General features: G+C 49.4%; 1 protein-coding gene across 15 annotated transcripts in view; it reads right to left on the bottom strand.

Annotated features, from left to right (window-relative positions):
* The window catches only part of ptprt (protein tyrosine phosphatase receptor type T), a 120,926-nt gene extending 109,672 nt beyond the window's left edge, over positions 1-11,254 (bottom strand). For 14 of the 15 annotated variants that reach the window (XM_061784112.1, XM_061784124.1, XM_061784121.1 and 11 more), the window contains exon 1: positions 10,927-11,253. In XM_061784112.1, coding sequence (XP_061640096.1) covers positions 10,927-11,014 — 88 coding nt within the window. In that variant the 5' untranslated portion in view covers positions 11,015-11,253. Of the gene's footprint in view, positions 1-10,926 lie in introns of all 15 variants that reach the window. The other variant, XM_061784113.1, reaches the window with a different exon arrangement.
* Between the last annotated feature and the right edge of the window lie 3,735 nt (positions 11,255-14,989).

Here is a 14,989-nt window from a genome sequence, read left to right on the forward strand (position 1 = left end):
GTTTGCACGCATGTGTTTGTGTGACGCGTGTGTGATGCGGTGTGCGTAATATGCGTGTATACGTGTATGCGTATGTGCACACTTGAAATATCGAAATAAACCTGTGGAAACAACCTGCAGCCGGCTCCACACGTTCCTCCAACGTTGCGAGGAATTCCTCAATTAGCATTTAGCGCGCCCTCGCTCATCTTGTTAGGAAGCAACCGAATCAAAGTGAGGAATTTACAGGAAAGACATCAACGGCAGCAACACCGATATTCAGTGGGGGAGGGGCACGCGTCCACGTCCGCCGCGCCGCCTCGGCTCAAGCCCTACGAATCGTACGGAAAGCGTCAAACGCTGTTTCACGTCAATGCTCGACGATATTGCTAATGTCGACGAAAAGCATAGCTTGTGACCCGAATGTACGCGAGGGCGATCCCTCGCTCGGTACGCGCCGGCAGCTTCCTTGCCAATATCCACACGTTCCCTCGAATTCTCGCTTCTTCCTTAACTCGGAATGCATCTTTTTATGCTTTACGAAATGTGATCGAGTACAATATATTGTATGTTCAGCATCAAACGCCTATAATCGCTATTTGGGAGGGGCGGCGTACCCTTGCCGCGATGCAGGAGCCAATCATGTCGAAGCGGGGCGGGTCGTGCCGAGAAAGGCCGTGAAATGGGACATTCCCTTTCCGGGTGTCCGTAATTGGAATTTGGTTCGTCTTTTGGTAAAAGGGTTTCTGATTTGGTTTTTGTGTTTCACAATTTGTGATATTGTTTCGCACTTCCAGGCCACCGTACACGTTTGGACAACACACGCACACAATTGTACAAAATGCACAACAAACAAACACACACATACTCCCACACAATCATTTACACATGCACACACAAACACGTGCACAAACATGTTCTTAAACTCATGCTCACCCGGATACACACACACAAAACACACACACGCACACAGGGACTCACTCATCCACACAACACATATGCTCACACACACACACTGGCATTATTTGGATGTGTGTAAGGAAATGTGCATAATGCGAACGCAGCTGGCATGTCGGTCACGCGGGCACGAATGCTGCCAGTGACGATGGTGGCGGGCCTTGTGGGGGAGTCTACGTGATGTTGCGACGTGTTACCGGGCAGGCTTTTGAATCAGAATCTGAATCTGAATCGTCTTTACTTTGCCAAGTATGTCCAAAAAACACACAAGGAATTTGTCTGCGGTAGTCGGAGCCGCTCCAGTACGACAACAGACAACAGAACACTTTGGAGACAGAAAGACATTGAGAAAAAACAGTCACTGAGCAATAACGGGTTGCTCGTTATCCGGTAATGCCGGTTCCATATTTTTTTGGGGGGACAATTGTGCAAAAAGATGCAGAGTCCTTGAAGGACTAATCTCGCAATCGTCCGGTCCAATGACCGTTGTGCAAAAGGACTTCAAGGAGCGGATGCGGTTTAAAGTGACGAGTAGCGCGATCATTTGGGACAATGTCGATTGTGCAAATGTTGCAGATACTCCTCGGCCGGTGTGCAAGTGGCATGAGTGGCCGGTATTGCTCAACAACCGATATGCAAATGCCCGCTAATATTCTCCACGTCCCCAGGGGGCGACTGAGGCGCTTTTGGGGGGCTCGTTATGAATGTTCACGTGAATTTATGGATCCTCGTTTTCATTTGGAAATCACGCAAACGAACAACAACAACAAGCTCTCGCACGCACACCAGACAATACCCGCCCGAGGCAGCCGCGCAGCTATCAGCGGCCTTCACGTGAACTTACGCTAACGCGCGGCGACGCGAGGCAGCGAGTCACAGACGCAGACCCGACGAGCCGAGCTGAGCCGAGACGGGAGGAGGACGCCCGCGGCGGGCGGGCGCTCTAAACTCTCTCTTTACTGCTCACTTAGATCACGTCGTGCGCGTGCTTCGGCATATGCTCTTAAGCGGCTTAATGGGAATATTTAAAGACGTCGGCATGCTCGCTGACAGCTGATTTAATATCTGCTAACAAAGAGCCCACGCCGTGGGAAGGAAGGCGCGCGTGTATAAGTCACTCGCACGCGCGCACACACCAAGTGGGTCGGCACATGTACAAAGCACACGCGGTAAACAACTAAACGCCATTTATTACATTTATTAAAAGTGGGGCTGACTTCAATTCTATTGGCAACTTAGCAACTTATTCCATTTGCCGGCGGCATCGCGGCTTTTGCTTTGGACTCTGATCTGAGTCGGCAGGTCTCAGAGCCCTACTGGGTTTGTATTCCACCAGCATTTCGTTCATGTTTTCACGACGTAAACCATTTCGTGATTTCTAGACAAATAGCAGAACTTTAACGTCTATTCTAATACAGCTAACTGACAGCCAGTCGCAGAGGTGAGCGTCAAATGTGGCATCCTCCGAGGAGACGCTCGGTCCCTGCTGCTGTTCTGTACAGGCAGGCCCGAACCACCTCAGTCAGATCAGAACCAAGAGTAGTTTCTGGTATCGGTTCAGAAGCGCAACAACGGTCAGCTCGCCAAGAACGAGTGTGACGGCGACGCCCTGATCCACCTCGCAAGGATATACAGCGAAGACATCGGAATGTCATTCGGACTGGATAAGTGCGGGCGTCACAGGAGGAAACAACAGCTCTCCAAGATTACATCAAGAAGATGGCGCCCACGGACCACCTACTAAAAGAATGCCTCACGCAACAGAAGCCCAGTAAGGAGAAGGAGCCAGATGGGCTGTCTCGGAAAGACGAGCCCCTGCGTGGACGTGGCTGACATAGACAAAACATACCAGTGGCTGGAAAAGGCTGGGCTGAAAGACACACTCATCATGGCGTGTGTGTGCGCTTGTGTGCGTGTACGTTGCTGAATTGCGTTAGGCTACCTTGTGACCCTAACCCTTCCACATGAGGGAGAGAAAGACACGACCGATGACACACGCATCTTATTTTCATCGTCGTGTGGTTAAACATAAACACACATGCATTGTTTTTCTGTTTCCCAAAATGCACTTTTTCTCTCAGCTCAATAACACGCGCACGCACGCGCCCACGCACACGCCCGTCACTGTCGTCGGCCTCCTCGCGCGACTTGAGGATTACGTCGCCGTGACGACTTCTGAAGTCTTCAAACGGCTCATTATCTGGCTGCACTTGCCGAGTGAGTTGGAATCAAGGGGGGCTTTATTTGGCACGACACACACGCGTAATCCCTGTCACACACACACACACACACACACACACAGGGATTGATGCTGATTCGGCGTTTATACAAAAGTCAAAAGATCAGCAAGACCCTTTTTTTTTTTTTTTTTGGGTGTCATAAGTGTGAAGTGATGGGCCAATGTAGTTTTTTGACTCCTTTTTCTTGCTCGGAGTAAACCTGCTAAGCTGTTAGAACAAGAACACTATTGTTTGCTTCTGGATATTCATGCCAACTCCGTGCCCGAACACTGTTGATTTTGAGATGCATTTCAGAAGTTCCATTTTCAGTCCCTTGAACTGCTGCATATTTGTTTCCTGTGGTCTAATTGATTTTGGTGAATCCTCAGTTTTTCTGGTTTGTTGTTGTTTTTTTGGTGGGGTGTCAAGAAGACGATGGATTGGAATATTTCTATTTCCAAGCGCCCGTCGAGCTTTTCGCAGTGACGTCGTTCCAATCGATTTCTCACCGAACGTGACGGATGTGTCAGGCAAGAACACGATTGATTTTCTTCCCCACCCCGGCGAGGCTGTCTTGTTTCCCCCCAAAAAAAAATTATTCTCATGTAAAAGGATGTGTTGTGATTGTTATTGTTTATGCGAGAGATGCCGATCAACTCGAGCTGCCACATTTTATGAGTCCGGGCCTTTATTTTATGGATCTATTCGTCATTTTCGAGTAGCCTCGAATAGGAGACGACTTGTTTTACTGGATAGGCTTTTTTTTCTGGGCTCATCAGGAGGAGAAAAGACCACCAAAAATATAAAAGAAAGGAAATAAAAAGCTGTGCCAATCAGTATTTCGGTTGAAATGACGTCGAACGAAGCACGTTGACGCCACATTTAACCGAGCCTTCGGACCGCCGTGCGCTCGTCGCGCAGCTTATCTCCGTCATGACGTCAACACGACGGCCCGCTTAATTCATCGGCCGATATGAACCCTTTTGAAATTGGCAAACCCCGAGACAATTTATTTTTTCTTTTTTCACGTTGTACAACATTCAAATCAAATTGGCAGCCAAAATCATCCCGGTCCTCCTAACAACATCTTTTTCTGTCGGCTTTGATTTTCGGCCCAAAAGTGAAAATGCACTTTTGGGCTTTTTTTTCGGCGGAAACGTTTCGTGTCTGAAATTTCGGCGAGTCGCTCATATGCACGGTGGCGCCTTGAGATAAGAGTGAGTTTATGCCACTCGATAACTCGACATACAAGGAAGGGAATTACTCATTGTCCAGTTAAAACAACCCACCGACTTTGGCTTAGGAAACGCCCCCCACTAGCTTAATGCTAGCGCACAATAGAAAACGCCATATACCCGGCTAACAATTAGCATCGGTGTCTCAGTGTTTTAACCCTTTAAGCAACAGCTACTTCGACACAAACGGTGCCACAACACATGTAACCAGACAATATTACCATGATCGCACGCATATATTCTTTATCGTCAGCGAAGAACGACGGCGCCTTATTGAGCAATTGTGACCGTCTCTCTCTTTTCGTCATCTGAGGTTACACGCTGTGCAAAGCGGGTCAGGGTGTGCGCGCGCGCATGTGTGTGTTGTGTACGTGTGTGTGTGAGAGAGAGAGAGAGAGAGAGCAAGGACAGTTATGGCCGAGGGCGTGCGTTTGTGTGTGTGCGTGTGTGTTTTTAGATTTATACTTTCAGACAGGTGCACGCACCTTTCAAAACTGGGTACATTTCATTTGTGTGCGCGTGTCACAGGCCTACTTCCTGTTCGTACAGCCCGTGACCTTGGACCCACGCGACCACCTGGGGGCGCCCTCCCCCTCATGTTGATTTTTATTGTGGACTACACAGAAAGGCCAACACGTCGGAAGTCGGACAAGTCGAGAGTGCGTGTCGCGATGGGGAGAAAAGACGACGCAGTCGACGGAGTGAATAGCGAACGTCGTGTATAAAAAATAAATAAATCGAGCCGTGCGCTGAGTCAGCATCGCTCACGATGTTTTTTTTTAGTTGTTTGAATTGAAATGAATGATTTTGCGCTCAAAGGCCTTTTCTCAGTCACTTCTGCGGCGTTTTGGGTGAAAGCGGGCCACGTTCCACAGCTTCCACAGATTCCTCACGAACGCAACCACATCAGAACTCGAAAGAAGAGTTTTGCTCGTTTTGGTGCTCGCGAGATTCTGCGGGTCTTGAAAAGTTGGGTCAAAATGCTCTAAAACGGCTGCTCAATCCCACCAGAGAAATTCAAATCAATCCTTTTTGGGGGGTCTTTGTTTTTGACATTGTGGATGATTTCTTCCGCTCAGCTTCCTGCGCTTTCACACTTGACACAAGAATGTTTTTTTGGGTCTGAGCAGCCGCATGGTGGGCCGAGGACGAGCCGGCGGGGGGCTAATTGATTGACAGACGGTCTAGACCGAGGTGCTCGAGTGGAACACACAAAAACACCTCCGGGACTTGTCTTCACCTCCACTTTGGCTATGCCAGTCTTCACGCACACACGGGCCCGCCTGTCATCTCCTTGACGAACCGGGACGGCTCGCCTCGGGCTCGGGTCAGAACCTCCGCTTGTAAAAGCCCGAGGACACGCTCGCTTCCGTTTGGCTTAAGCCGCTCACACGCACGCACGCACACAAAATCCAAAGTCCAGTTGAACCGCCGACCGTAACGGGCGGGCGGCACGCCGCGGTGTTCGCCGGCACAGAGATCCCGTCATCTTCAAAGGGGAACTCAATGATCAATGATCACCTTTTCTTTTGATTCATTTATTCTTATTTATTATCTGCTGCCCCCGCCAGGCGAAAGAGGATATTCCGATCAATATCGTGTTTGCGGAATAAGATTTGTTTCCGATGTTCAACCATTTTGGGTTTCTGTGGCCTTCCGCTGTCCATTGAAGATGACGTCACCGGCGTGGCCAACGTGACGTTCGCAACGGCCGACGTCATTTTCAATGATACGAACCCAAATTGTAAAATGATTCTGAATTTCTTGCGGCTGTTTTCGCCCTCATTAGCATGCTAAGGTGCTAACGAGCGTGCCTGAGCTATCTCGGGCTTCTTTTTTTTGGTTAATGCTTCATTTAGCGTCAACGCTGGGATCAGGGTTGGTGACGATGGGTTAAGATTAGGGTGGGTCACACGAGATACGGCAGCCAATCGGATTGCGGCGACGCGTCCTGCCGCCAATCATGTTGGAGCGGGGCGTGTCCTGCCTCGAACACGAGTGGGATTCCTAATAACACGTCGACGCGAGCGGACGCAACGGCAACATTTGCAAAAATGAAACTGGTTTTAGAGCGAAGTCCAACCCAAAAAAAGACAAGAGAAAGGCGTGCACGTGCGTGCGCGCGTGCGACCTGTCATGATTTCAGGTCATGAGGAGAAACTGGCATCTTCCGACCCAAATGCCGGACTTCCTGATTCCTTTTGCGCATGAGTCTTTGAGACTTTTCCACGCGTCTCGTCAATACAGACACGTCCGCCCAATTTCCTCTCAATCGGCGAATCCGATCCGAGAACGCCGTCCGAGCGCAAAACAGCTGCTTCGAACCAAAATGGCTGACTTCCTGTTCCATTTTGCGCACGGGTCCTTGAGACGTTTCCGTGCGCGTCGTCATGACGAACGAGCTCGCCAAATTTCGGGTCGTCGAAACGAGCACGCACACGCGAACGCACAATGCCGCCGCGCAACGGCGGCTTGAACTTACCGCACAATATTTGCCTCGGCCAATTAACTCACACTTGCGTGTGTGTGTGTGTGTGCGCACGCATTCAGCAAAGGTTAATAGGACCTCAAGAGGCTCGGACAATAAGACAAGGGCCTTGTTACCCTCACACGAGCGTCTGTGCAGTCTGACACACACACACACACACACACACGCGGGCCGCTTCATTAGCGTCCGCGGCGAACACTCGCCCGAACGCTGCCGAATCACCAGCATTATGATCCAGTTGTGTTGTAAGCCTAAGTGTTCACCAAAAACATGACAGACATTTTCTTCCTAAAGTATATTTCGTATTATTTAAAGCCACTGTTACATTTGAACCTAACTTTGTGCTTAAATATGGGAGATTTTTTATTTTTTTGTTTTTTAAATGGGCAGTTAAAAAAAAGGTAGCGGTGCCTTGTGACACAAGTTTAATTTGTCGCATGAACACGCTCTTATCTCAAAACATTCCTACCACAAAAAAAGCATTTTTTTCATTCATTGTGCGTCTCGTCAGCGCTCACGTCGCGCAAGCGTTTGTCTTTTCATGACAAAAACGGGCACTCGACAGCATTGCGCGCAAACGCACGCTAACGACATTTGCGCTTGGGTTCTTCCGTCACGATGTTACGCCAGCCGGGCGTAACAACTCAACGAGAAAACATTTCGCCGTCACACATTGGAAAGGGGTCAGGCAGGCTATTGCTGGCCTTGAAACGTTCCATATTTCCAATTCCTTTGAAAAAGGCGAACCATCGTTTTCCATTTTTCCAATCCCCATCTTAAAATGGAATTTGAAAAGTGTCAAATCCTCGCCGATGCGGTGCTGTCGACGAGCGCGCAGTCGAAGTGGCGGCGCGTTCGAGTTCCGAACGTTGTCACTTGACGCCGCCGCCTCAATAATTGCGACGACTTGACTCGCCGACGCTCGCCGGTGTTTTGCGTCTCCATTATGTCCGCCGATGCCGCAGCGGGGAGAGCGCTAAGTGCGCCCCGCAATTTGCCGCCGCGGCTTTCGCGCGGGAGAGCGTGCTTCAATGGCGAGCGCGCGCGGGAATCGTCGAGCGTGGCCTCCAAAGGTGGAGAAAGAAAACAAACCAAAAAAAACCCCGCAGATGTCAACGTGAGGGAAAAATCGACAGTATGCTTATATTTCAAGTTCCAACCTTCGTGCATTCATTGCAATCAATTATTTACAGAAAGAAGAAGTGCACAAATGGAAAAATGTCGTTTTTCGTCTGTACTTTGCAATTTGTTAATTCCAATAAAAAATAAGAGCAGAATTAGACAAATGTCAACAAATATGCTATTTTTTTTCTCTAATCGCAGAAATCAAAACGAACAGAGGCGGCACGGTTAGCGCGTGTGCCTCGCAGTCGTGAGGTTGCGGGTTCAAATCCCGGCCCGGGTGGAGTTTGCATGTTCTCCCCGCGCCTCGCCTGCGTGGCTTTTCCGCCCGCGTTCGGGGTTCATTGGCGACTCGAAATGGGAATGTGAGTGCGACTGGTCGTTTGTTTCTATGTGCCCTGCGATTGGCCGGCGACCGCTTCGGGGTACGTGGAAAACGGACGGATGGAAAACGAACAGGATTCGAGTCTCATCGCGGCCGACGTTTCGCCGCTTGTTTTGCGGGAATCAACGAATCGTTGCCGCGATTAGCCAAAATCTGCAAATGGCGCCGCTCCAAAAACGGGAAGATGCCGCCAGATGGCGTCAAAGCACTACCTTTGCCAAATAAACGCCTCAACTCACGTTTACTTCGTCCCTTGGCACCGAGATGCCACAAGACGGCGTCAAAGCGGTACTTTCGTCGAAGCGAAGCGCCTCAACTGACGCCGAGGTAGTTTCTCGGCACAAAGATGTCGCGAGACGGATTTGAATGATTTATTCAGGCTTAATTTTCCAAGTGAAGCAACTGAGAACAAATTGTCATTTGCAATGCCAACCCGGATGGCAGCGAGGTACTACTTTTGTCGAAATAAAGCGCCCCAACTCACTTCAACACGGTTCCCTCACATGGCAGCGAAGCACTACTTTTTTCCCTGACACCAAAATGCCACAAGATGGCGGCAAAGCCCTACTTTTTTCGAAATGAAACTCCTCAACTCACGACAAGCTTGTTTCTCGGCACCGAGATGCCACGAGCTGGCGCCGAAGTACTACTTTTATTGCTTTGGCCTGAACACCGAATCAGGTGAGTTTTTCAGCAAATAAGCGGGTTAGGTTCCCAAAAAATAATAAGAATAAATTATTTTTGTTTTTCTCCGTCCCTGGCGACCTCTCCGTCGGCGTTCATTATCCCTCCGCCTCCCCTTCCTCCCTTCTTCCCCGGCCGTCAAGGAGACGACACGCGGCGGCCGACGAATCTCCTTAAGTGCAATTGCGACTCCAAAGGCGCGACCTTCCCCGAGGTCGCCGGCGAGTACCTTCTCAAGGTCAACTTTTACGTCATCGCACCGTCGTTAGCCAACCCTTCAAAAGGCCGCGAGACGCTTTCGGAGTCACGCGCCTCGCACGTCGCACGCTCAACATTCGCACACGACGGCAAACATTTCAATGACACGAGAAGGAGGAGGAGGGGGGGGGGACGCCTTAAGAAGGAGCGCGGCGTGCTTCCAAAATGGCGGCCCGCGCAAACACATTCCGCGAAACGATGAGAATTCGAGGCCCGCGATGTGCGTTCGACGCGGCTCTCCTTACGCCGCGTGCAATTTCTTCCCAAATTGTTGCCAAGTGGGTGCCGGTGGGCACGTCTCCTTTGCCCGGCTGGCAGGCCGCCCGCCATAAGAGGCCGCCGGACTCGCCGAACTCGCCGCACAAAACGCGACTTTCATTCGTACGATCTCGTCCGACGTAAATGGTAAATCGTAAAATATCGCAGACGCCAATGGCGCCATAATATTCCCATGAAACAAGCCTTCAAATACATTTTAAGCAGATGCGGCGACATATTGAGACGAATACATGATTTGTCTGCTGTTGTTTGTTTTTATGACCTTTTGGGTCATGAGAAATCATCTACATTAAAAAAAAAAAGAAAGATATTAACCAGCCTTGCTGCGTCAAGATTTTGTGAGAAAATATTGCTTTGAAAATGATCAAGTGAAATAAAGCACTTTATATTCAATCAATTCATTGAACGATTAGACTATTAAATACAATTACAGCAACGCAACCTTGTAAACGTCGACTTCAATTCATATCATCTCGACTCGGTGGCATACAATTAATTCATATAACACACACACACACACACACGAGAATTGCATGACCAAACATCATGTCACGTGTTTGGTGCTTTACTCAAATCAGCAAAAGAAAATATGAATTAAAGTCATTACTTTTGGGTTATTCCGATTAGGAATCGTCGAAAAATCTCCAGTTTTAGTGTGAGACCTTAACGCGTGTGTGTGTGTGTGTGTGTGTGTGTGTGTGTGTGAGATGTGATGGGCCACTCTCGCCCCCTTGCGCCACGAAAGCGCACTGCAGATGCAACAACTCGTCCAAAGCCCCCGAAACACGCACAGAACGTTTCGTGCAATCCGTACGAATTCGAGCATCGTTCACAATCGACCTTCCGTTTACGTTGCGGTCACAACAATACAAATGAAATGTTTTTCATGTAAACAAGAGTCACAATATACTTTGAGGGGTTTGGGGGGCAAGGAAGGTTGGGTTGGTGGGGGGGGGTTGGGGGCTGCATGTGCCTCGTGCAATCGTGGGATGACTACCAAGCAGAAGGTTCCAGAAAAACAACAAGAAAGTTTGCACACACACACACACACAGAGATCATGTCTTCTTTTTTCCAACGTTTTTCTCCAATGTGATGCAAGAAAAATGGCATTTTCATGAGACACCTTTGTTTTGTTTTGTTTTGTTTTTGGGCGGCGGCGGCGGTTCGAGGGACCCCCACCGCCGGCAAGGTGCTCCCGGACCCGCACGGCATGCAAGCCAGACGTGGCAATAAAACAATGAACACATTTCAATTTTGACAAATGATGACAAAGAATGAGTGCAATTAGCATTGTTGGAATGATTATTTTGTGAGCTCACCCGGGAAAAATTGCGCAACAGTGCGTCCCAAAGGCGCCAAGAAGAAGAAAAGTAGGCGCCAAAGCTTCACGTGACCCCCCGCGTCCATCTCTTCTTCTTTTTTCTTTTTTTTGCGTTATCCTTTCTTTCGCCAACTTGACTCACATTGCTCGCGCCTCCTCGCAATCGTAGCCCCTCCACCCCAAAAAAAAAAAGTCAGACAAAAACACAAGTGAGCAAATTTGTCACATTTGCGACAAACGCCTCAAAGTTCCTCGCGCGTGCGTGCGTGCGTGCGCGAACTGACTGGTCGACTGACCGACTGACTGTCGGAGGCTCGCGCACCTCCACTGACAGCCGCGCGCGCGCCCGCGTCAGGCAGGGGCGCGCGCGTGCCAGCAGATCGGGGGAGATTCCGGCCGGGAGACTTTCAAAGTAAGAGAAGATAATTTATTTTAAAAAAAAAAAAAAAAAAAAAAAACCTTGGCAGGTGGAATGAAAAGGAACGAAGGGAAGGTAATAATGAACTAGGCAAGGATAGAAAGAAAAAAGAAAGAAAGATTTTTTTGATAAAAGATTTGAACAGATTGTCGCTATAATTTTGATTAATGTGTGCAATATTTTTATTTTAGTGTGTGAACTGCCCTTTTCAAAAACATGTAGTCTGATGGAAGATTGTAACTTCATTCCCATATATATATTTGTTTACAGGTCATAAATGAACAATAAGGAATTATTCATATGAATGTCACTCATTATTGCCATTTTTAATGAGCCAAACATTTGTATTTTATTTTTTCCGCTTTTCCAAACCTCGCTTTTATTTTGTAAGAGCACATCTCCGGTTTCCGTCCCCGCACGCGCTGCGTACCGCCAGCCTGACGAGCTCCCCCCCGGGTCCTAACGCCTGATCCTCCGCGATCAGCCTCCCCCAGATGACGTCACTGACCGTTCACGAATCAAGAACGAAGTTACTTGATGCGAAAGTATTTGCACGCCAGCCGTCGTCTGATCTTACTTTTGATCAACGACATTTCGGATGACTTCCAAAACTTCGCGACTCCAAAGCTCATTTGAAACGTCTTTTCACGTTTTAAAGCCGAATTGTTGTTTTGCAAGCCGATTCCGCATTTCGAGCCCCTTCGGAATTTGAAAGCCTTGTTGTTGAAAACATGGCCGCACATCACATCACAGTGGTCAAAAGAGACAGAAGAGGCACTTGCCAATAGCCCGCTGAGGTTTAGTGCAGTAATTTGACCAACAGGTGGTGCTGTTGAAGTGTGCGACTTGGGCTTTTTTGTGAGAGATTGCGCAATCGGAGGTGAGGCGCGCCCTGTCTCGTGTTTGACAGGAACTAAGCAAATTTTAACCGGGAAATCATGGACATTATTTATTCAAAGCAAACAAACAAGCAAACTAAAATGGAAAAGAATTGAATGTAATTGTTTTTGTTTGTGTTTTGACTCTGCTGTCAAAGTGATGAAACAGAGCACCGACGCAAACAAAGCAAAAGCTTGTTTTTAGACTTTGGGAGTCTCCGGAGCAAGCTGTTTTTTCCCGGCAACAACGCACACGCGCACGCGCCACACACCAACAAGTGTCCTTGAAGCCGGCAACGTTGTGTGTGTGTGTGTGTGTGTGTGCGCGTCACGGCGTCGACCACTGAAGGTCCGCATCAGTACTCAGCAGGCACGCGACTTTGCTTTTGTCCGGCGGAGACCGCCAGTCACGTGCAGACGTCCTCGTCTGGATCGCCGCAACATCCGCGCAAACAAAACAAAAGCGCACGTCGCTCTGCCGTATCGCGTGTTTGGCGTCTGGCGTCTTTCAAATGCGCTCGGTCGAAGAACACGGCGGACCTCACAACCGTGGATGAAACATTCACGGGCCGCTTCCGCACAAGTCCCAAAAAGTCGCCGGCGTGCGCGTTGCTCTTTTTCTCATCGTGTTGATTTCTGCACGTTGTCAATGACGACACGAGCATGACCGCAAAACGAGAACGCGCATTCACTTTGTAGTTAGTGTGTTTCTGATCAAACGAGTGAGCGAGTGTGTGCGCGCGTCTGTGTGTGTGTGTGTGTGTGTGTGTGTGTTGCCCAAGGGCAAATATGAACCCTTCATAGATCCTTTGATATAGATGAGAAACACTGGTCGGGTTGCTACTCCAAGTCAGTTGCATTAGTGAGGACACCAAACTCGACGACGCGCCTCAACAGGTGAACAAGACGGACGACGTCGTCGGGCCACGTTTACGCCGCCGCTCAAAACGTCTCCGACGAGCAACAGCAGCGTTCTTCTTCTTCTTCTTCTTCTTCTTCACTCAAAATCTCCACACTGACATAATTCAACTATGTAGAGAATTTACACGCATGAACAAACGGGCCTCCCACACTTTTTTCCTCCTCCACCGTTTGCGCGAGTCCCAACTTTCGATGACCTGGCGCTTAAAATCGAGCAAACCTTTAACCACATCTGGATTTTATTCTTTGGTGGCGCTGAATGGGATCTCATTCTCAGGTTGTCATTCTCCTTGAAACCAGTTGCTAATTCTGCTCGAAGCGCAACCTGTGCCGTTTGCAAATCTAACTATTACGACAAAAATAGACGTGTGAAATTGCTGTTGTGGGTCTCGGGGGGGAGACCTTTTTTGTTTGCACCGCGTACTGGAACGGGAGTCGAAGTTTTCAAAATGACATAGCATTACTGGAGAATACTTTTTACTGATGACGTGTTTTGCAAGGGTACAAAAACAAAAAAAACGTACTTTTCTTTGTCACAATCCTAAAGGACGCTCGACTCGCGGGTGTTGAATTCCTGCAAGATGGCCGAAATAGAAAACTCACATCAGTACTGGCGGCAGATGTTCCATTGTAACTTGAACGAGCGAGACTAAATGATGTTTCGACGTCACAAGGCTCGAAGGAGCGCGTTTGCTCGCTAAATGTAGCTAACGCCAGCCGCAAACGAGTTACCTTCGTCTCCGATCATCCGGAGGGATGAAAGCTCGGCCGGCGACTCATCTGCCGCTTCCGCGTCCCGTTTGTTCAAATCCCGGCCGGCGAGCGGCCGAGAGCGTCTCGCCGGCATTTTGGCCGTTAGCTTTGCAACAAAGCGATCGGCTCGGAGCGTCATCCTTTCGTCCTCCGCGTGATCGAAGGCGTCGTTCCTGTCGGTCGCAGGAATATTTTTCTTGCCGTGGCGCAATACATTTCTAGTAACGAAAGCTTTCTTTTCACTTTGTCTTCTCTCTTTTCCGCCATTCTGCTTGCATCTTCTCATTGTCTGTTGCACCCCGCCTTCTTCTTCTTCTTCTTCTCCTTCAATCTGAGGGAGGGACGTTGACCTGGAGGCATTGTTGCCCTCTACTGGGTGCCATTTCTCATTGCAGTTATCCAGAGGCCTGATGATGACACGTCAACTGCACAAGACCGTCCCCGTTCAATTTGACGTCTTTGGACGGCATTGGCAGGCAATGAGTGAATTATGCATTTTCTTTTTTTCCACACAAAACACAAACGGACACAAATGACGTAATGAATGTTGACGGGAGGTGTTCACCGTGCGGTCCTCACTAATGGGCCCGTCAGCAGGGGCACAGCACCATTTGGTTTTCAAAATCAAAGTTGGCCACAGGCGGCGCTCGTGCGACGAGCCGAACCTCGGCGGCCTCTTTTCCGACCACTCGTCCTCGTTAGTCCCCGATGGCGTTTTAGTGGTTTTCTCCCGGGCCATCATTTCAACCGGCTAATAACGAGCCACGTGCTGCGTCACACCAGGAAGCGCGAGAGGCGTCGCCGATTAAGGCCGACCGCGGCCGCTCGGGATCAAAGGCAAAACGCGCTTGGCGAAGTCCGGCCGGCGCCGGCGCCCCGTCGACCCGGCCGAAGAGGTCAATCCCGTTAGCGGCTTAATGTCGGCGGCCACGCGCGGTTGCCGTGGGAACGCCTTTCACACCTGACACTCTTCCTTGTTTTCGCCGGCGCCATCTGCTGGATCAGAAAGGCCACAAAACCTCCCAAACGTCTCGGATTCCGTGGACAGGGAACTCGTGCCTATGCCGCCACTCCCCAAAATTCATTTTTGG

Source organism: Phyllopteryx taeniolatus, chromosome 9 (genome assembly GCF_024500385.1).
Source record: "Phyllopteryx taeniolatus isolate TA_2022b chromosome 9, UOR_Ptae_1.2, whole genome shotgun sequence".
Taxonomy (NCBI): Eukaryota; Metazoa; Chordata; class Actinopteri; order Syngnathiformes; family Syngnathidae; genus Phyllopteryx; species Phyllopteryx taeniolatus.